Here is a 23,141-nt window from a genome sequence, read left to right on the forward strand (position 1 = left end):
GTGAATGGTCATATGCAGACCAGATTTCCATGTGCTAGTGGCTTCAGGTCAGAGACTTACTGGTGAACGTATGGAGAAGTGGGCTCTTTCATGCACATGGTCTGGGGTTTCCCCCAACTAACTACTTTTGGACTAAGATCGTAAAGGCAATTTCAAAGATAATGGGTTTGAGGATCCTATTATCTCCAGAGCTGACTTTATTGGGTTTATAATGCTCTCATCTCTGGCAAGACTTGGGTGAAAAAAGATGGAGCAACTGCCTTGGCCAGGATGACGATACTGTCACTGGAAAAAGGGTTCATGGGACAAAGACGGGCATAACAAAATGGCACGGATGTGGGACACATTTTTAGAAGTGTACTGTTCTTTACATTTGGACATTTCTATTGTGACCTAAGTTTACATACACAGACGCTTGCCCATTCTTTGCAGGGTTATCTGCTTGTGGGGTGTGTGTAACATACTGGGATGGTGGCAGGGCAACCAGGGATTTCAATGGTCCAATAATTTGTTTATTACGCGCAAGAGCCCGTGGGCATCAGGGCGCACACAAACAAATTGGACAACAGGAAAAAACGTGACAAAGCAGGCTAAAGTGGATAAGGGAGAATTAAGCAAAAAAAGGTTTTTAGCACTTTCTTAAATGACTTTATGTTAGAATCTGAGCGCAACGATACAGGGAGATCGTTCCAGAATCTGGAGGCGCAGTTTGCAAAAGATCTTCCCAGAACTTTGGTTTTTTTGACGGAGGGGCGAGCAACAAATGCATTTATTTGTTCTTGCATTATTGAAAAAACAAATACTCAAAAATGTATATTAGGAGGGGGCACAAAATAACATCAGAAGGAGGAACGTGAAGGAAATCTGGCAGCAGACACAAGTGTCTATCATGAAGTGATAGCAAGTAAATATCAGGAGCTGGAAGGATCTAGATATCAGAAAGCGGAAAGCAGAAGAGGATACAGGAGAAGCAGGATAGCTTAGTTTGTTGATAGTACAATTTGGGAAGAACTAGAAGCCAAATGGGGTGAAGGATGAGAGGCCAGTTATAAATCACTGAAGATGGATTCAGTCTTGTAAGGTGGGAGTTGCCCAAAGCAGTGAAGAATAAAGGGTTGATTGTAAAAACAACAGAAGTGTTTCACAAGGAGGAGCTAATTGATGGGGTGAAGAAGGTAGTGCCCGAAGGGGCAAAGGAGAGAAGGAGAAGAAAGAAGACTGGGATGAGGAATTTGGGAATGGCATAGTAAGGGACATAGAAAAAAAGAGAGAGCCCAGATGTCAGTGTACGGCGAGGGGGGAAGGAAGTACAAATAACTGGGCCTAGCATCATGGACATCACACCAATCAAGCAATGCCCCTTTACATTTTGCTAATCTTAATGTAATCACAAAAGGAAGGTATAAACAGGCATGTATTTTAGAGAACCAGAATATCTATGCTTTTCCATAGATCTGGGCAAGCCTTACCTAGTCTTCACGGTTATACATACCTATCTAAAAGAAGACCGTTAACGAGAGACAAGGGAGGGATCCTCAAGTCTACACAATGGAACTCTGACTCGCCATTGTAATTCAGCTTTATAAATAAGGGCCTTATCGAGTGCACAACTTAATTCCAAAACATTGTCAATTCTGTGTATAATTATTTTGATCCAGGAACCATGATGATAATTAAAATAATTCAATTAAAACAGTGATTCTAATTGAGCTACTTTTGTATATATTTGAAACACATCCAGAAAACTATATTGTTTATGCATTTCCCTTTTTGTGGACCGAGGGAAGGCCTGGTTCATGGAGGAGGCCTCAGGTAGGAACAACATAAAGTAAGGAGGATCTGCCTTCGACTCAGAAGGGACCAGGAAGTCCGGTTTAAGTGTACATTTTAAGAAAGATGAGATGAGTGAGAGAACAGCGAAGGAATAGTAATACTGATGTCGTGGATATGGAGGGCCAACAGTGAAATTAAATGAGGAAACCAAAGAGAAGAGGAAAACAAGGATGAGTGAGTTCTCTTCAAAGGGAGTGGGTCAGTTGTGACAGGAGGTTAGGAAGGGGTCAGTGAGGAGGAGGGAGTACAGTTCAGGTTTCAGGGTGTAGGAATCATGGTGAGCTTTTAATGTTAAGTGGTCTTTGGGGATACCTCATCAGAACTACACCTCAACACCTAAACCATCACAACATCCCTCGCGCCACCTGACTCGCTAGACGCTGCCCGGCATCTCCTCCCCGCCACCCGGTACAGCTGTACCCCTCCTCTGTACCCCTCTGTATCCCACCCCCACTGTATATCAGTTCTGTTGTTACCTCTGAAAAGCACTCAGTTATGTATCTGTATTGTTGTGTACCTCTGTAAAGCGCCCCGTTATGCATCTGTATTGTTGCATACCTCTATAAAGTGCTCTGTTGCTTCTCGAAGCTAGGTCTGTCTCAATAAATACAATAATAATGTGAATACGCTAACTGTAATAATTTTTTATTGTTGAAGAACTCACCCTTATAATGCATGGAAAATATAATACAATCTTACACATAAAAACAAAATACAGCAATGAAAAATAAGAATCAAGATGGTGTGTAAAGGCAGGGCAGATGGGACAATAGAGCAAGGAAGAATGTTTGTTTTTCAATGGCAGAAGCATGAGCCCCACTGTCTAAATTGAAGTTATAACAAACCACTAGGCTTGCCATACACCACAAACCTCTGTATCCTATCGTATGGTATGGGAATGATCAATTTAACTGATCATTGTAAGCATAATAAACAATCATGCACTATTTTTAAACTATAATCATGAAGCTACATTAAGTAGAAGTAACATTTGTCTTGGCTCTTATAAAAAGTGACAACAGTTATGGGTAAAGGAAGCAGTTTCTAGCAAAGGCCTAAAGGTCACATATATCCTACATAGGTCAATATAACAAAAGCCAAAAGAATCTATCAGCTTTAGAATGCCCTCTGTGTTTATCAGAAAATCAGACTATGTGAGTTGAAGACATACAAAAGGCTCAAAGTCCCACTGAGCTCAGGTACATTGTAATCGAATATCCTCCCAACACGAATCGGCTTCATAGAAAACACTCACTCCCAAATGCCCAAAAATGTAAGCATGCCTAGGAAGAAAGACAGGCCAAATACACTAGTTGAGAGAGTCTACTGCAGCTTAGGTTTCTTCATAGTGTCTACCCGTGGCTGGTAGTAAGTAATCATTTGAACTAAAATAAAACAATTGATAAACAGGAACAGAAGACCAGCCAGCCAGATTAGGACAAATGTATTCCGCCCTTCAAATTCCAAAAAGTAAGCAGGAGCCAGCCAAAGTGCCTAGAAAAAAACAACAGTCAGTTTGATCACAAATTAGAGATGTTCTTTTCATGACAAGAAACAAAATAAATATTTTGTAATATACGTATATCAGCAAGTCCTACTTAATCAGCATCAGGCAACGGATATAATAGTAATATGTTTCTCTCAGATTTGTGTTTAGTTTATTTTTTTTGCTTATATTGCGCGCCAAACCCGTGGGTTGATTTCATTATGCAGTACATCTAGAATATGCTGGGGTTCTATGTGCAGCAGGCAATCAGATCTTTCCATTGCAGAAACCAAGGAACTCTTGGTTCTAGACTTGTTCCCTCTTCCTCGTCCCCTTAATTATTGAAGGATATCTGTATCTTTTGGCATTCACACCTTGGGCATGTTCCTTCAGTTTTCTCTTTTTACCTAAAGAATAATGCCCATGCCATTGAACACTATAACCACTGAAGACAGTGTTTTTTCTATATCGCCTACCAGTAGGTGAACATCCTATGTGGGGCCTAGGAATGATCTCCCCCCTACAAGGTTTGTACCTCACTGGGACCAGTAGCAGAGGAGGTGGCATGGCCACAGAGGTGTGTGCTAATATCAAATATGGCATGGTCCAGGAGGCAAATTAGGGCACTGCTAGTGCAGTGTATAGAAGTAAAGGCCTGTGAAAGGAGTGGGCTGACTGACCAATGCATGCTTAGGAAATAACATTGTGCGGATGTGCACTGACTACCAGTAGTGTGGGCACCCCTTCTGCAGTCAGCATTCAGATTTAGCATCTTTATTCCAGGTGCTGCAGCATGGTCTCCCCACTTGTGGCAGTCCTACGTGTTGTCCAAGGATCAGACCCAGCATTAATTATGGATGCGGTAGTGCAGAATGGATGTGTGCAGCAGCTAAGAGGGGAAAGGCCCCATTAGGGCTTTATTTTGTGTCTGTATATGCTAGCAGGCCTATAGCTTTTAAAGCAGTACCTTGTACTGGTAAAATGGAATCTGGGACAAAGCCTTAATTAAGAAAGCATTTGGAGCCAAAACACCACAGGAAACGCAGGTCTACGATATCTGCACACTAGCATTTCTCAACCATAAGTAAAGAAGAGTGCAAGGATAATCTGCCAGAGATTGTCACCTACCAAGACGTGTCAAAGGGAGTGATCATCCTCATTTTCCTCTTCAACCTCATTCACTAATGAAGAGGCAGACGTAAGGTGGGAGAAGGTGGGGTGGTATCCTTCACTCTAGATAACACTGCATCAAACCCCACCGAAAGTCCAATCTACTGCCCGACTCCAAAACTGACAAAAGTCCTCTTTATTCCTTGCATATTAGTGATTTCTTTCGGAGTGAACGGGTGTTAGGAAATATTTCCTTTCATGTGTAATTTTCCCTCCAGTTGTGTACGCCCCAACTTTGTGCTGATGTTTAACACCATAGTCTGACTTTACCAGGGGAGCCCATCCTTCTGCTGCACTCCTCTGGGCTTTTTTGCCCACTTCTTATGGGGAAATTGACATGCCCTTAAGACAGTTAGTACTGGGAGACTTTGTTTCCCTTAGTCTTTTCCAATGTTGCAACTTTTCTGCAACATGTAAAAGGTGTACAATGTACCTTCCAGCACCGTGCACTTGGGTCTATTAGTTATTTCCAAAGGCCCTAAATCAGGGTTCCCCAACCTTTTGTGCGCTATGAGCAACATCTGCATCTCAAAAGAAATGTTGAGCAACATCAATTTTTTGACCGATTTATATCGGCACTAGTTTCCAGACAAATGATCGCAACACAAATTAGAAATGTAATAAAGTTAAGACTGCTATAGAACATTTTAATCTGTAGAATTGAATAGCCATCTATACCATGTATTATTCCAGTAAAGGAAATTTGCAAGCCATATAACCTTTTTTTTTTTTTAAACGATTTTATTTTTCAATAGTTCAATTTACATCTTTAACAAAGTATCAATCCGATCTTCCATTTTCAAAATTAACTCCCCCATCCCTTAAATCCTCCCACCATTCCCCCAGTTTTAACCAAGAGTCTTCAATCAAGTTCCCGCTCCTTCATTGAGCCCGGTTTTGGGACATGGGCGCTCCTTGACTCTTATCGAACATGTATCGTCTTGAGCAGGTTCAGTTTGAAGAAACAGGCTTCGCTCTCTCCTACGTAGTCCTGGAGTGGATCCCATATTACCAGGAACTTCAGGTATTTCCCAGCTTTAGTAGCACAAATGTTTTCCATCGCCATGACCCACCATACCTTGACCCACCACCAGGGGGTGGTGGGCCCTTCAATCGTTTATCAACGTTGGGCAATTGTCATTCTAGCTGCCGCCAGCAGGTGTGTAATCAGAGTTGCCTTGTTTCCTGATGCAACATATTTACCCTCTGACACTGCGCCCAGCAGAATTACTTTCGGGGACCATGGCAGATCGGACCCCGTTATGTCCTTGATGAGCCCCAAAATTTCTTTCCAAAAGATGATCACTTTCGGGCACGTCCACCACATGTGGAACATATCCCCTCTATTACCGCATTGACACCAGCACATTGGGGGGTATGCCGGATTCATTTTGTGTAGGCGATTAGGGGCAAGGTACCACCGGTAGCAGATTTTGTACGCGGATTCTTTGATAAATGCCGATTTAGTTTATGCGCTCTAGTCCATATTTGGCTCCATTCCTCTTCCAAGATCTCTTCCCCTATGTCTTTTTCCCAGTCTTTCTTATATTGCAGTGGGTCTGATGTTTGTGACTTGTCCAGTAGACGATATAGACGAGTGATACCTTTCTTAGTGGAGCCCTCTTGTATGGTAAGTTATAGGCCCAGCGGTGTTCGCAACCCTGCTTTCTTTGTCTCTGGATGGGAGAGCCAATGGCGCAATTGCAGATATTTGTACCGGTGTTCTCCGATTCTGAATTTCTGCTTTCATGCCTCGAATGACATAGGGGTGTTTTCCTGATATACGTCTTGGAGCGTCAAGGTTTCGGCTTCACTCCATCCCTCCCAAAACTTTGGGTCCAGTCCAGGGGAGAAGTCTGCATTATATGCTATTGGTGAGAGTGGGCCCATACCCTTATGAATCTTGCTCCTGCGGGCGGCTTGGTCCCAGCCCCGTAGGGTTTGCCTGGTGGTTTCGAGTAGTGCTCCTCAATTTTCTCGGGTTTCAGGTTTCAATGGTAGGTTTATTAACGGTGTTGTTGTAGCTGCTTGTTCCAGCTTACACCAGCCAGGTGTGGACCTAGGGATTGCCAACTTTAGTATTGGTGTCAGGTGTGCCGCTAATATGTACCTCTCTATGTCCGGACTGCCAGCCTCCCAAGTAGCGTCGGATGTATCATGATTCGCCGCTGGAATCGAGGCTTCTTGTTGTGCCATAAAAATTTCAAGATTGCCCCTTGTAGTTCTGTAATAAGCCTTGGTGGAATGTCTAGCGGAATTGAGCTCACTACATACAGGAGTCTGGGAAGTAGTGTCATTTTTGTGGTTGCTATTCTCGCAAACCAGGAGAGTTCCTGGGAGTCCCATCTCTTCAGGTGCTCCTTCAGGCGTTTCCAGAGCAGCACTATATTTGCTTTTGAAGAGATTTCCCAGAGTTTTGGTGATGTGTACTCCTAAATAGCTCAGAGATTGTTTTTCCCATTGCAGGGGGTAGAGGGGCTCCAAGGGTTTTATCTCCTCCTTCTTCTCTGTGATGTTTAATGCCTTAGATTTTGTATAATGTATTGTGAATCCTGAGGCCTCTGCAAATCTCTGCAGTTCTGCTATTATCCTTTGTAGGGTGTTCTTGGTATCAGACATATAGAGCATGATGTCATCTGCGTAGAGTGCGACCTTATGAGTTTCCCCACTGATCACCCCCTTGATGTTTGGGTCTTCTCTGATGTGGATTGCAAAGGGTTCCATTGCCATTGCGAAGACCAATGGTGAAAGGGGGCATCCCTGACAAGTGCCTCTTCTGATATCAATTTGCAGCGAGGTATGGCCATTAACAAGGAAGTTTGTGGACGGTAGCTGATAGTTTGCCAATACCATTTTAGTAAAAGTTGGTCCACACCTGAATCCTTCCAGCACCAGCCTTAAACATTCCCAGTTTAGACTGTCAAACGCACGCCTAGCGTCTAGGGCCGCTATTGAGAGTTTTTGATTCTTTCTTGTGCCCCATTCACTAACATTAATCGCCCGCCTGATGTTGTCTTGTGTGCGTCTCGCATTGATGAAGCCTGCTTGGTCTCCATGTATTATTCCGGGCAGGACGGCCGCTAGACGGTTCGCTAATATTTTAGCGTATAATTTTGCATCTGTGTTGAGAAGGGCAATGGGTTGGTAGCTGGCGCTGTCAGATGGGTCTCGTTCTGGTTTTAAGGATAGTATCGTAGCTGATTTACCCATATCCTGTGAAACTGCCCCTACTTCTCCGATTACGTTGAATAGTCGGGTGAGGGGGGTTATCAGCTGTGTGTGGAATGATTTATAGTAGCAATTTCCCAATCCATCTGGACCTGGGGTTTTCCCCAGTGGAAAGGTCGTCATTGCATCGCTAACTTCTTCGGTCGTAATCGGACCTTCTAGTTTAATTTTATCTTGTTCCGTGATCTGTGGCATGTGGATAGAGGACATATAGGTTGTCTGTTTCGTCTTATCTAGAGATTCGCCGGATAGCAATCCCTCATGAAATTGGACCATTAATTTTGGCTTTTCCTTGTCCCTCGTGTGTAGCTCCCCCATATTATCTTTCAGTCCTGTGATGTTGTTGCGTGTTTTTTGTTTGCGTAGTTTGGCCGCTAGGAATTTGTTTGCTTTCCCTCCATATGTGTAGTATGATTGTTTGGTTTTTAATAGTGCCTGTGCCGCTTTATCTGCTGTGTGGTTCTCTATTTTGGCTCTAATCCTCCTGAGCTCACGCAGTGTCTTTGGGGTCTGGCGTGTCTTATGTAGCTTTTCTGCCTCCTTCAGGTCTTCCTCTAGTTTACGTGTTATGAGAGCTCTCTCCCTATAGTATTGTGCGCCCTGGGCAATAAACTCCCCTCTGACTACTGCCTTCCCCACATCCCATACTACTCTCCAATCGACTTCCCCGTTATCGTTCTCCCTGTAATAGTTGTTAATGGTGTTTTCTTTATGCGCACTGAGGGCTATATCTTTTAGGATTGCTTTTAGTCTCCATTGTGGCCGCGGCCTATTGCTGCTCTTTGCTTTTTCTATTGTGATGGTCACAGGGGCGTGGTCTGATAGGTACTGCACCCCTATCTCAATATTTGTGACGCTAGGGATCAGAGTGGAGGAGACCAATATCATGTCTATTCTCGAGTAGCCACCATGCGCTGCTGAGGAATGCGTATATTCTCCATTTTCTTCTTTAAAGAAACGCCACGTTTCAATCACCTCTAAATCACAGAATAGTTTACCTAGAGCCTGTCTATTCCTCTGGTCCGCTGCTGTCAGGGGGAGCGTCTTGTCGAACATTGGATCCATTACACAGTTGAAGTCTCCCCCCATGATTATCTGGCCTTCGCACCACCCTCCCACTTTCTGGAGCAGTTTCACTATGTATTGGTCTTGTTTTTCATTGGGTAGATATACCGCCAAAATCGTGTACATCTGACCTCCGATTGTGCCTTTGACCCCCACATATCTGCCCTCCTCATCTTTTATCATCTGCCGTTTCTGGAACTCCAGATCGCGACAACAGAGGATGGCAACCCTTTTTTGTCTTTTTTCCCACTGGAGGAGAAGAATTGTGTTAGGACCTTCTACGCATCTGCTTTTTGTCTTTCTGCAGGAGATGTCTCTCCTGCAGGAGCGCTATCCAGGCATGCATTGTTTCTAATCTGCCCAGGATCGCCTTACGCTTCGCTGGAGAGTTCAACCCAAGGACATTAATTGATATTATATTCACCTCTGCCATTGCACCGTGATTTGCCCTACTGTGCCCGATTCCCACCCTGCTAATTGTACCCGGTTCTTCTTTGTCCCCAAACTGATTCTTCCTCCGTCTCTTGGACCTCTAGCCCGTTCTATCGCTATGGCTCTTGGTAATTTCCCCCTTCCTCCAACCCTCCCACCATTCCCCTTCCCACCCACCCCTTAACTGAGAATACTTGTGGCCCAGATTCGAAGGAATCCCCTCTTCTCTCCTCACTGGGTGTCAGGCCTTAACTTGCTCCCAGTCTTTGAACTGCCAGGATCTAACCTTATCCTGATGTAGCTTCCAAGGTGTGTTGTTCTTCCTCCGTGTGGATTTCGTATACCTCTGTATATAGTCGTCCGCGACCATAGTTCTGAGGTTATTAACTCTCTCGTTGGTTGCTTGTCCTGCTGCTCTTCCACCGTCAGTCATTCCTGTGTCTGTTGCAGAACCTTGGTCTTTTCTGCTTTGCGTGACGTCCACCCTCGTTCAGTTGACCATTCCCAAGGTTTACTCGCTGAGCCAGGAGGGTTGCATCGTGGGCGGTCATCCGGGCGATCTTGGTCTTCCTCCAGCTGTAGGATTGAGCAGTCCTCCTCACAGGTGTTGATTTTTTTCTGCTTGCCCTTCCATGTAAAGGATAAGCCAAACGGATGCGTCCACCTGTATTGTATTTGCCCTGCGTGGAGTGCCTTTGTAATTGGCTGCATCAATCTTCTCTTGTGGAGGGTGACCAACGCTAGGTCTTGGTATAATTGAATGCAAGAGCCGTTGATTGTGAGATCGTTATAAGACCTTGTTGCTCTCAGGATGTCTTCTTTCAGGCAGTATGATGTTACTGCTATCAGGACATCTCTCGGTCTTGCTCCGAGGTCGTTCCGTTTTGGGCCAACTCTGTGTATCTGGTCAAACCCAATTTGATCTAGCCGCGTGTCCGGGAACATGCTGCTAAAAACACTGTTGCATAGTGTCTTTGATGTCTTTGTCCTGGATCGTTTCGGCCAGGCCTTTGTCCCTAATGTTAGACCTCCTTGAGCGGTTCTCAAGGTCTTCCGCCTGTAGTTCCAGATTGGTTGTTGCGTTAGCTAGCTGGTCTAGTAGGACGGTGTTCTGGCTAGATTCTACTGCTACATTTGACAGACCACTCTCGACGATATCTATTCTTCCGCCGAGATCCGGCATTTCTCTGCTCAATTCCTGAAGAGAAGATTTCAATTCCTCCTTCATCTGTTCCATCTGCTTGTGAAATGTGTTTGCGAGTCTGGCTTCCATCCGCTTCAAACAATTCAGGAGTTCCTCCTTGTCTGACGCCATGGTGTGTAGTGGTGGTGCTACTGAATGGTCAGGTCATTCCAGGGGGGGGGGGTGGTGATTTGCTGTCTGTTAGTCGCCTCTGTCTCCAGCACTTTTCAAGATGGCCTACTTGGGTTTTGGCCGGTGTTCTCGTTTTTGAATATCCGGGTCTCGCTTTAGTCCCTGGCATCTGAGTTGTTCTGCTGGGAGTGGTCAGTTCCACACGTGAACAGCAGGGTTACCCTCTAAGGTGTATTCTCCTCCGGGGCCAATGTTGTTTTGCCCACCTGGGACCTTGTGGGTGTAAACCTCGGTGGGGGTCTATGGTTTCACTCCTGGGGGCGAGTTGCTGTGAATGCGTTTACCCCCCTTGGGATAGATACGCTACAGAGGCAACGCAGCTCCGGCCACCCCCGGCGTCTCCGGGGGGCAATGGTCCTCCCCGCGCCCACAGGGAAGATAGCTGGTCTTGGTTAGGGGGAGGTAATTATGTTTGCCCATCCTGGCTCTGTCCCAGAGGATTCATGCGCCCCTCCTCTCACTTGCGTGTCGTTTTAGGCTAATATGCAGGGGAGCGAGATGTCAGCAGGGGGAGGGCGGTTCCTTGCCTTCTTCTCAGCTACTGCCAAGTCTCTGAGGGGGCTTCACCAGATTTGCATTCCACTTTGACTACTGTTTATGGCTCCCCCCGACCCATCCACCGTCCTCACCTTGCGGCTGGATTCAATGGGGTTTGGTGGTGCCGCTGTCTGTTTCTTGTTGGGGTTCGCTTGTTATGCCAGGTAGACCGCAATTCATTAAGGCAAGTACACCAGAAGATAAATCCGACCAGTCCACAGGGTTATGGAGGAGCTGTGGCCGAGGCAGCACCCTCCGCTACGTTGGCGTTAGGCCGCCTCCTGCAATCCAGGCTACGCCACAGGCAAGCTGCTGTCTTCCTTCCTTGCCGGGCACAGGGGGGCCCGATCTTGGATGCCCAGGCACGGGGGAGAGCGGCACCTACTCCCCCGCTGCCTGTATAAGTGTGGCACTCGGGGGCCTGGGAAGGTGGGGGGCGTGGAACGGCACCCCTGGGCCACTCCCGAACGAACGCTGCAGGCAAAGATCTTCAGGACCAGAGCTCCCTCCAGGGACGCCCCGTCCGCGCTGCACCAGATCTCCTCAGATCCGCAATCAGGAGCAAAGCCGCCCCCGAAACCCCACGGGACCCCGGACCAAGCACTGGATCATCACCGGGCTGCCGAATGCCCACCACTTCCCAAGATGAGGGTCTGCGTGTCCCGTAGTGTGCAACGGGCACTCTGACTGCGTGCCTGCTGCACCAAGGGAGGGGACCAAGCTAGTTTATACTAGGCAGTTGTGGCCGTCATGAGTGAGTCTCCTAGTGCCGGTTCTAATGTGTTTACAGTTGCACACCGGCAACAAATGCACAGGCACCCCACGCAGCGCGCACCCCAGGGGTTCATTTGTCACTCCATGACCAGCCAGGGAATAAAAGTAGCTTAGATGCGGGCCCGCAAAGTGCCAGGGCCACAGGCTCGAAGGATAGTGTAGGAGCTCCAAGGTCTGTGCGCAAAGTGAGGGGGGAGTCGCGGGGGGGGGGTGAGCGCCTCACTCACCGTTCTGCCTTCACGACCCTGGCAGCAGCCAGCAGATTGCAGGACATGTTGTGGGAGAGTCCCTCTTGCGTGTATGAGGTGAGCAGCAGTTCAACTTCAGCTCTCCAGCGCTTGTTGTGTAAATCTCTATTGTGGCTGACAGCGACGTCCACAATACCGGAGCACGATAGATGGTGCAGGACCCCGTTCAATGCCCCCTCCCGCCCATCTCCGCTCCAGCTGGCCCAGGCCTTCAGCCACTGCAGTGCGCGCCCGCTCTGGAACGGGAGAGGGAGCGACAGTCTCAGGCAGTGGGCTCAGCTGAGGTCACCCGTCCCAGCAGATGTTGGGCGTGTGGCTCGACGGTGCTCACGCAGGGAGACAGGCAGGCTCTTCACGTGAGGGACACACAGGGAGCCCACTCTCCATTCGCTTTCCCCTCCTTTCGTCTTCAGCCAGGGAGCATATGACTGAGTATGGCTCCAGGCAGGCATGCGAGCCAGTGGACCCGGTCTTCTTGCGTGGCTGGCTGTGCCGCTGCTTTGCTTGCGTGGTAGAGGCTCTGGGCGTAGACTCGCATGGAGGGGTCTCGGTGTAGCTGCCCGCCTCAGAGCTCCCAGCGCCCTGTAGATCTGGTGGACGGTCCCGGGGAGTGTGCTATTGTGATTGGAGGGGTCAGCTTGCCTCCACTCGGCTTCGTGTCCCTGTCCCTCTGATGGGACGTAAGGTCTTCTGGTCTCCCTGCGGGGTGTATGGGCGCTTCAACTTGCTTCCTTGGCCCGCCGGTTTTCCTGCAGACCCTTCCTTTGGCTTCTCGAGCTGCTGCACAGTGTTTCTGCATGTTTATCTTGGGCTCAGACTTGCCTGAAATGCTTTTTTGCAGTTCTAGATGATGCAGCCCGGCGGGGAGAGACACTTCGGCACGTCCTCCTCTACTGGCCGCCATTTTGGAAAAAGCAAGGCATAAAACTATGTGACATTAAGTGGTTGTTTACAGGAAATGTTGTGGAAGTTGAGTGGTCACTAGGACATTTCTAGACACATAGGACAAGTCAAGTTGTTCAAATATATACTAGGACTAAGTAAACATTACCAGGGGTTTCTGGTTCTCGACCAAAATATTTTAAAGATATTTAGTGCAAATGTTTGGACTGTAAAATTGGTCACAAATGGGGCACTGATTTTTCGGGTGTACTTTGGGATTCTGCACATGGATTTTCTGGGATCTTTAATGGCAAATGGTGCATTCTAAAGCATGCAAGGTCAGCAAAACAGTTACACAGCCATTAATTACTGTATTGTGTATTGTTTTTTCATCAGGAATGTTATGAAATGTTTTTTGCATTTCTGATTGAACAAAGAGTGGCACCATGAAGAAGATGCCGGACAGCCACAGGTGCTAGTTGGCAATGCCTAAGCTCGACAAGGAGGCATTGGAAAGAATTACTAATTCACAAGATATTAAGATATTCTCTAAAAACGGTAAAACAGTTCAGAGGCCAGAAAGGAAAGTGTTGGGTTGTTTGAGTCTTTGGGAGAAACTATCATGGACAGAGCTATTGGCAAACAGCGTCCCCAGGTTCAGGAAATCCAGGTTATAGAAGGGATGTCCCATGGCTCGATGCAGAATTTAGAATCTCGAAAAGAAAATTGAACCATGATTTAATGAGTGGTGTGTACACTACTGGTCAGAGTTACAGTTGCAAAATGCCATATAAAAATTGACAAAAGACAACAAAAAAGAATTTTGAGAAACAATAGGAGCTTTTTTGAAGGGCACGACTTTTTTATGTTTAATGGAGCTGTTAAGAAAGGCATTATGCCATCAACTTGGACAAGTAGTCTTTGGACCGCAAGCCCCCTACAGTTATAAACCAATTTCCTTAATGAACATTGTCATGTTCTGGAGGGGTTGCAAAATAAATTCCTGTGCCAAATAGCAGGTCTCCCTGCAGATACCCCTGGTAGCGCCTTATACGCTGAATTGGGGGTGGTCAGATTTTTAATGTTTGTTTTTTTTAACCTTGTAGGCACAAGCAGTACACATTACAGAGTAGGTAGCACCAAAGACGTACAAGCGCACAGAAAAATCACAATGTGTGTCATGGGGCCTTGTCTGTCCACGTTCCATATAGGAGGGGAGAACTTCAGGTGGTTGAATCCCTTTGTCCGACAGCTCAGAACAAGTGGCGCCCACAATACTTTGGGAACAAGAACTTAAGAGCACAATCAGACCTCCAAGGGGGCCCCAGAGGACAAGTGACCTTGAGGTTTAAAACACTGCTGATGCTGCAAACTTTAGAGATTATAACATCTTGGAAAACAAACAGTCAATAGATAATAACCCAGATACAACAGGGCCCCAGAACAGCGACAACACGCTAATGGCCCCCTACCCCTCACCTACTGCTCCCGTCCGGAGGCCCACCGAGGGGAACCATGTCCAATAGTTTCTCTGCTGCCTCTGTGTCCCAAAATAGGTATTATTTCCCCTTCAAGCTAACTGAGCTTCGCCGGGTTGAGCAGGCCCCAGTTAACCCCCCCCCCTCGCTTAAGGAAGACTTTCTTGACAACATTGAGTGCCCTCATTTTCCTATCGGCGGCTAGAGAGAGGTCTGGGAACAGGTGGATCCTGTGGCCTTGATATTCCAGCACTTTCTTAGTTGCTGCCACTTGTCGGATCCCATCTCTATCATGGGGGTCACTCAGACGTACCAACATGGAAGAGCCCACATCTGATGTCAGGTTCGATTTGGGCCCAGATGAACTGAGCCTATAGCATCTGTCGATATATATTGGGTCTTCCACCACAGGTTTAGCTGTTCCAGAAGCCAAGTGGACATAAAGCAGGTGGGGTCCTCGCCCTCTGTGTCCCTTGGGAGACCAATTACATGTAGCCGAGAACCCAGCGCTGCATTCTCCAGAGTCTCCAGCCTAGCCTCAGTCGTCTAGGAGCCCTTCACCATTGAGTCCATTTCCCGACTGAGAACCTGAACCAACGGGAACACTTGTGCATACTGTTTATCCAACTCAGTGGTCTTCAACCCGAGGGAAGAAGTCCTTGTCTCCAGCTGGGCCACCTTCTCAGTCAGTTTATCCAACTTTCCTTCGAAACGCAACATGGATTTTTCAATGCATCCGAGCACTGCCATTACCGGGTCCTGTGGAACAGGCTTTTCCTGGCTATGTTGCCCACTACGGAGAGGAGGAGGGGGGGGATAAAGAAGAACAAGTTACTTACCAAACTGGTAACGTTCTTTCGATGGGATGTTCCTCCGACGTATTACACATCTATGACAGTTGTGTCCCACAGCTGTGCACTTCGGAAACTTTTACAGCAGAGGGCGTCCTGCGTCGATCCGATGTCCCTCGAGGGCCTCCGTCGATGGTCGACGTCACCGGATGTTATATATAGGACGCACAGAGCCTGTTGCCTCAGTTTAGTTTTCTTTTCCTCAGAACGTGTGACACCAGTCTCCTGCCAGTATAACAGCCTACAGCCTTGAGGAATGGAAGCTGTATTCACAGAGGAAATTCTCCAGAGGGGCAGGCTAGGAGGGCGATGTGGAATACATCGGAGGAACATCCCATCGAAAGAACATTACCAGATTGGTAAGTAACTTGTTCTTCGAAGGGATTGTGTCCTCCGACGTATTCCACATCTATGACAGACTCCCAAAGCAGTACCACACTAAGGAGGAGGGAAAGAATTTAGAATGTGAAATTTAGAGTACCCAATCAAATGGCTGAATAGAGGACTGTTTTACCAAAGGCCAAATCCTGCCCATGGATGGAGTCCAGGGAATAGTGGCCCATGTGGCTGCTTCACAAATATTGCAAATAGGAACACCCCTTTGTAGAGGAGTGGAGGCAGCCACACCCCTAGTAGAGTGAGCCCGTAAGCCTACCAGAGGGTCCTTCCTAGCCAAACGGTAGCATTCGGTGATAGTCAAAACAATCCATCGGACAAGGTCTGTTTGATAAAACAGACTGACCCAAGCGGTGTCCAGCATAACCTACAAAGAGCTGATCATCCACTCTGACCCGGGACATCCGTGAAAGATAAAAGCTCAAAGCTCTCCTAGGATCCAACCTATAGAGCCTCTCCTCTTCCTTACCAGGATGAGGAGGAGGATAAAAAAGCCAGAAGAACCACCTTCTGGCTCAAATGAAATTCAGACACAACCTTTGGAAGAAAAGAAGGTCGCACCCGCAGGACAACCCTGTCCTTATGGAAAACAGTAAAGGGTGGCTTGGCAGAAAGTGCCTGCAATTCACTCTGCATGCAGAAGTAACCACAACTAAAAACACAGTTTTAAAAGACAACAGTCTCAGCGGACAAGAGTGCATGGGCTTAAACAGAGCTCCCATCAGGAACTTTAAAACCAAATTCAAATCCCAACCCGGCACCTACAAAGGGGACGATGGAAACACATTAGACAGTCCTTTCAGAAACTGTGAAATCAAAGGAATCTTAAAGTAAGAACACTCTTCAGACGAGCGCTTAAATATAGACAGCGATGCCAGGTAACCCTTAATGGTACCCACTTGAAGGCTCCTGTGGGCTAAAGAAAGCAAAAAAGACAACATCATAGGAATGGAACACCGGAAAGGATCCACATTCTGACCCCTGCACCAGTCGCAGAACTTTCGCCAACGGCAACGGTACAGGGATTTTGTTGCTGGCCGCCTGGTCGAAAGCAACACCTCCATCACGTCATCGGGGAGGTCCCAATCCTTGTATCTCAACCTTTCAGATACCAAGCATGAAGGTTGAGAGACCTGACCTCTGGATGGAGAACCTGACCCCCCCCTCCCGTGAGAGCAGATCGTCTCGGTAGGGAAGACGGCGTGAAGGGCAGATGGACATGTCGAGAAGGTCCGGGTACCACGCTCTCCTGGCCCAATCCGGAGCAATGAGGATCATTTGGGAACCGAACCTCCGTAACCTCCGCAATACCTGAGGGATGACAGGGACTGGAAGAAACACGTACAGCAGTGGGAATGACCAATCCACCACGAACGTGTCTCCTAAGGCGCCTGTTGGAGGAAATTCCCTTGAGCAGAATCTCTCGTACTTCCGGTTGACACTGGTGGCGAAGAGATCCACTTGTGGGGTTCCCCAAAGGGCAAAGATCTCCAAAAGGACTTCCTGAGCCAACTCTGACTTGTGAGAGACTGAGCTCTGCCTACTCAGAGTGTCCGCCGCCACGTTTTTGATTGCGGCCAGATGAACTGCAGAGATCGAGGTTTTTCTGTTGGATGGCCCAGAACCAGAGCTGCATCGTCTCCCTGCACAACAGGAGTGACCTACCCCCCCTTTTTTGTTGAGGTAATGCATGGCCACTGTGTTGTCCGTCATAATCAGGACAGTCTTCCCCCGCACAGACGGCAGAAAAGCCTTCAGGGCCAGCCTGATGGCTCTCGGCTCTAAACAGACTGATGTGGAGTCTGGACTCCGACAGAGACCAACGGCCGCTGGCTGTCAACTGGCATGAGAGCCCCATCCTGTGAGGGAGGCATCTGTCACGATCATCACTTCCGGCCATGGTTGCCAAAACAGTGGCCCCTTCATCAGATTTCCTCCGTCAGCCCACCATAGAAGATCCTGGGCAACCGAGATCAGAATCTGAACGGGATCCGACATCCTGCCGGAAAACTGCAACCGCTGCATCTTGAGAGCCCACTGCACGGATCTCATCCGCAGTCTGGCCTCTGGCATCAGAAAAATGCAGGATACCATGAGGCCGAGCAACCTTAAGAATTCGAAAGCTGGGAGACTCTGGGCATGTTGAAACTTGTCCACCATCTGCAGAATGTAATGAGCCCTCACCTGGAGAGGTGAACACTGCCCCAGGAACGTGTCGAACACTGCTCTCATGTATTGGAGCCGCTGGGAAGGTGTCAAATGCGACTTCTTTAAATTTAGGGAGAAGCACAGGTTGTGAAGGGAATGGCAGGTGACGGACAGATAAACCAGGGCTTGCTTGGGAGAACGCCCCCTGATCAACCAATTGTCCAGGTAGGGGTAGACATGAATCCCCCCTCTCCTGAGGTACGCTGCCACAACCACCATCAGCTTGGTGAAGACCCTCGGGTGGAGGTCAATCCGAACGGCAGGACCCAAAACTGAAAGTGCGAGTCACCAGCCGCAAACCTCAGGTACTTCCTGTGCTTGGGATGAATCAGCACATGAAAGTAAGCATCCTTGAGGTCCAGAGACACCAACCAATCCTGTAGTTGAAGGGCCTGGAGGACTTGAGAAAGAGTGACCATCTTGAACTTGTCTTTCCTGAGAAGCTTGTTCAACCAACGCAAGTCCATGATGGGTCTCAATCCCCAGTCTTTCTTTGGAATCAAAAAATAAGGGGAATACCATCCATTGTTCATCTCCGCTACAGGTGGATTTCCTGCGCAAGGAGCGGATCCGGAAGCTTGAAAGACAGCTTCCCCGGTGGATTGTCATGAGGCCGCTGAAGGAAGGGAAGGCAGTAGCCGTGGGCTATGATAGCCAGAACCCACACATCTGAAGTAATGGCACGCCATTCTCCAAGATGCTGCGCAAGTCTGCCCCCAACCGGCGAACCATGGGACATGGCCTCATGACTGAGCAGACGTGGCTGCGGCAGTGCCTGAGGGCAAAGAGGCAACTGCCCGAGAGGCTTTGGCACCCCAAGTACCCTGTTTTCCACCACGGGTACTCTTACGGTGGCCCCTTTAGTGGCAGCTCCTCTCGATTTACCAAAAGAGGAGTAGAAACAAAAGGAACCTCCCCTCCATTGCTGTCCCCTAGGACGAAAAGGCGGAGGTTGACGTACTGCAGAGCTCAAAGACTTTGCTGCAGCTTTGGAGGTCTGCAACCTCTCGAGGCTCTCGTCAGCCTTGCTGCCAAATAAATGAACGCCATCAAAGGGCATGTTCAGAAGACAGGATTGTACATCAGGAGCAAACCCCGACTTCCGCAACCATGCAAACCTGCATAGTATGGTGCTCGCAGCCATGGACCGGCTGACACAGTCTGCCGTGTCCAACCGCGACTGAAGGGATTCACACATAGCATCCTTGCCATCACGCACGATGGCTAGGAACCCATCCCCTTCCTTGCCCTCAGGAATATGCTCAGCCGCGTAGGAAATACAGGTCCACAGAGTGTGTGTAAATCTTGCCAGGGCACATGTGGAGTTGACAGCTTTCAGTGCCATGCTCCCTGACGAAAAGACCTTCCGAGCCCATCCATCGAAGTGCTTGTCGTCCCTATCCGGAGGGATGGTAGGGTACACCTGCTGCCTCGAAGTGGCTGTTGCTGCCTGAACCACCAAACTCTCAGGAGTGGGGTGAGTAGACAAATAGTTGGGGTCGCTAACAGGTGGGCGGTACTTTTTGACAAATTCTTATTGACCGCCGGAAGCGATTCTGGGGCCTGCCAAGCCGATGACACCTTTTTTTGCAATGTAAGATGGAAGGGCAATACTGGGTCAGAGGGGGGACCTTGGTCCAAGATGTCAGTAAGGTCATCCTGAATAAAATCCTCAGGAGGACTGGACCACCACAGGTATTCGCAAACCCTAGACATGAGCCGCTTGTAGGAAGAGTCTGCATGAGCCCCTGGCTCCGGCCTACCAAACTCAACTTCCAGAGAAGTATCCAGGCCACTGGACTGCCGCAACTCCTCCAATGGACTGTCACCCAACAATCCCGGAGCCTCATCCTGAGAAACAGGATCTTCAATGTCTGATCTTTCCTCCTCTTCAGAATATTTCAGGAAAACGCTTGGAAAACCCAGCCAAATTGACAGAAGAGGGCCTGGAGCCCAATACTGGCCTCCCAGACGCAGAGGAAGCCCCAGGCAACTCCTCAGACACATGACGCCCAAAAAGCGCCGAAGGTGCTGAGGGCGCCGAGAGCCTCGACTCCGAGGGCATCGAGAACATCGACGTCGAGACCGCTGAGGGCTTCGACGACAGAATCCGTGCCAGGGTGTCGACGCCGAGACCCTTGCCGTCGACGCTGCTACAGGCGTAGGCTGATAGGACGGAATGGCATTGTCCGAGTCTGAATGGCCCGACGCCAAACGGGTCGCTGCCGGCGTTGATACCTCCACAGGCTGCACCGGTCTCGATGGGGACGAGGACCGAGACTTGGACGCACGTCTCTTGCGACTGCTCTTATCTGCACAAGACCTTGAGGGCTCCCAGTGCGGGTCGCGGCGCGAGTCCAAGCCCGAAGGCGTGCAAGCTGCGGATCGAGAGCATTCTCTGCCGGCTTCGTGAGAAGGCGCGACAGGAACCTTGCCTTGTGAATGGAAAATCGCCATCATTTGCTCTTTAAACGTCGCCCACTCCTCCAGCGTCGAGGACTTCGTGGGAAAGGCGACCTTACGCAAGGCACCATCCTCCGAAGAGGACGGGGAAGGCGACCGGTGACGGCGCTTCCGAGAGTCCTGCGAAGATGAGGAATGGCGGGAACCACTCTAGGACCGAGAACCTCGAGCTTCCTCCCTACACGGAGAGTCGCCCCCTCGAGTCGTCGGTGGAAACCCTACACTTCGATCCGGTCTTACGGGACTTTTTCGATGGCTTACCTGCACGGAGATTCCCCTTCCTTTCACGCAAGGCCTTGGCTGTTACACACTGGCATTTGGAACAGTCGTCGGTGTCGTGCGACTCACCCCGGCACCATAAGCAAATACGGTGCGGGTCGGTCAACAAAATCTTGGACTTGCAGTCCCCGACAGTCTTGAACCAGGACCTTGGAGTCGGAGGGGTCGTAGAGATAGACATCATAGGAGATTCGAAGAATCAACGAGGTGCGCTGAGTTTTACAAAGCTAACACGTTCGCTGTTGGAAAAAACAGAACTGAGGCAACGGGCGCAGTGCGTCCTATATATAACATCCAGTGACGTCGACCCTCGAGGGACATTGGCTCAATGCAGGACGCCCTCTGCTGAAAGGTTTCCGAGGTGCACAGTTGTGGGACACAACTATCATATATGTGGAATATGTCGGAGGACACAGTCCCTTCAAAATCAGCATCCTCAAGCACACATTTCTTCTTCCACCTTCCAGATGCCATTTTTCTCAGCAGTCCCGTGATCATGCTCCTGAAGACAGGACAGTCTTCTCGAGATCACTGGAGCCGCCACGCAGTGCCAACTCAAGCCAAGGGCAAGAGGGGTTTGAGGCGTGACAATGATGTCGGCTTGGGTCCCTTGCACTGTCCACTCACTCTGCTTCCAGTACCAACACGTATACGGGACTCTGAGTTCCCCCAATGGGGTCCTTGTTGGTCACCCCGCTTGTCAGCACATTGTAGCATTTATTCCATGCCTCCAGGGCTTTTCCGATGTTCCTCTGTTCCCTGCAGCGCGGTGGCTGGGCATCCGCTTTCTCCATGCGGTGCTGAGTCCCCGGCAGACAGCTCACGTCACAAGCCTTTGCGATCCAGGCTCCAATAATCGGCTGGGGCTGCGGAAGGCGTGCAGCACGCTCTGGTAGCAATTAGCTTCCCTCCTCCCCAATCCCAGGCAGCACACACCCAGAATGTGCACCACAGCCCCCTTTGCCGCGTTCACCGGGAAGACACAACATTCCACACAGTCGTCGCTCCACCGGCTACAGGCGAGGCAACCACCTCAGATTTGTACAGCCCGTGTGCCATCTGCGCAGATGCCTGCTGAGTGGTTTTCAGCTCTATATGTTGCGGGACACTAGTTCCTCAGCTATTAGGCCCGCACAGTCATGGAGAGCCTCACGTTCAAGCGACTATCTTGTTTGGGCTCGCTAGCGCCCCCCCCCAATAAAGATTTTTAACTTATTTTTTAAAAGCACATCTGGAGATTTTCTGCTAATCATAAAGTGTATTTCAATATGTGATTGCAGCCTCCATTGGTAAAGAAAAATACTTGTGGTGGGGGTGGGGGGGTTGTAAGGCACTGTCCATTTGGATAGGGGTGGGATATAACTACATTTGGCTCACTAAGTCACCTCAAAATAGCTCTTAAAGCAAGAGCCCGTCCAATGGGGGAGAGGCAAATGTCCAAAATATACATAAGCTGCCCTCCTTAGATTAATAAACAGATTTATGTACGCATATAAAATAGCAAGGAGAAATCTGTGAAATAAATCCCCAGAATGCAGGAGACGGATGCTAGTGGTACGTTTAAATGTACCCACCCCTCAATAAATTAGGCAAAGATCTGGTTCATTTTCAATTAATTTGTCATTGTTTCTCTGTTTTGCGTAAGGGTGGACATGCGTGGGAGCTATATTTTATATAAATAATTGTAATGATCAGGGTTTTATTTATAGCTTGTTTGAATATGTTAAAGCTTCTACCTCCTAAGAATGATTGTTTGCATTTAATGGCAAATAGTACTTTTTAAAGCTCCCGAGACCTGTTGCATTCGTGAAAAAGTGGTTATAAGTGGTTAGGAATACAAATAATAACCTTTTTAAAGGATTTGGAGCTTATTTTCCCTGCCCAAGAGGATTTTACACAAGATAGTGGAAAACATTGGTCAAAACATTGAGCATTTGATGACCACTTCATAGAGGAGTGTGGTGATGTTAACTAAGTATTTGGATACATTTATTGGCATGTAAATTTAAACTTATTAACAGTAACTTAATTGGATTTCAATATAGGGCAAATTAATTATGAAAAATGTGTCATTCATTTACCTTATCTGCCCATTATCAAAGTGCCAGATGTGTATCAAACGATTACCATTTTTCCACTACGACACTATGTAACAATAAATGTAGGTGACACTAAAATTAATATTGCAGATAAATATAATGCATGGTGGCATCAAAACAAACCTCAGTGCATGCAAATCATTTAATAAAGGAAAGTTGGGTAAGCATGCCACTTATTTATCCATTATGCTCCTACTAGTTGTACCAAGAAACCAAATATGACAATTTTCTCCAGTATACAAACATGGTTCAATTGTTTTACTCATTAATACACTTGCCAGCTGGGTAAATTATCTGAAGATGACCGGGTTTTAACAATGATACTGCTATAATAAGT

At 48.2% G+C, this 23,141-nt stretch overlaps 1 protein-coding gene across 3 annotated transcripts in view; it reads right to left on the reverse strand.

The window, feature by feature from the left end:
- Window positions 1-2,457: 2,457 nt before the first annotated feature.
- PIGM (phosphatidylinositol glycan anchor biosynthesis class M) overlaps window positions 2,458-23,141 on the reverse strand; it is a 141,871-nt gene continuing 121,187 nt past the window's right edge. For 2 of the 3 annotated variants that reach the window (XM_069620471.1, XM_069620470.1), the window contains exon 6: window positions 2,458-3,327. In XM_069620471.1, the coding sequence (XP_069476572.1) occupies window positions 3,157-3,327 (171 nt within the window). In that variant the 3' untranslated portion in view covers window positions 2,458-3,156. The remainder of the gene's footprint in view (window positions 3,328-23,141) is intronic. The other variant, XM_069620472.1, reaches the window with a different exon arrangement.

This window comes from Ambystoma mexicanum, chromosome 5q (genome assembly GCF_040938575.1).
Source record: "Ambystoma mexicanum isolate Mex_15411 chromosome 5q, UKY_AmexF1_1, whole genome shotgun sequence".
Classification (NCBI taxonomy): domain Eukaryota; kingdom Metazoa; phylum Chordata; class Amphibia; order Caudata; family Ambystomatidae; genus Ambystoma; species Ambystoma mexicanum.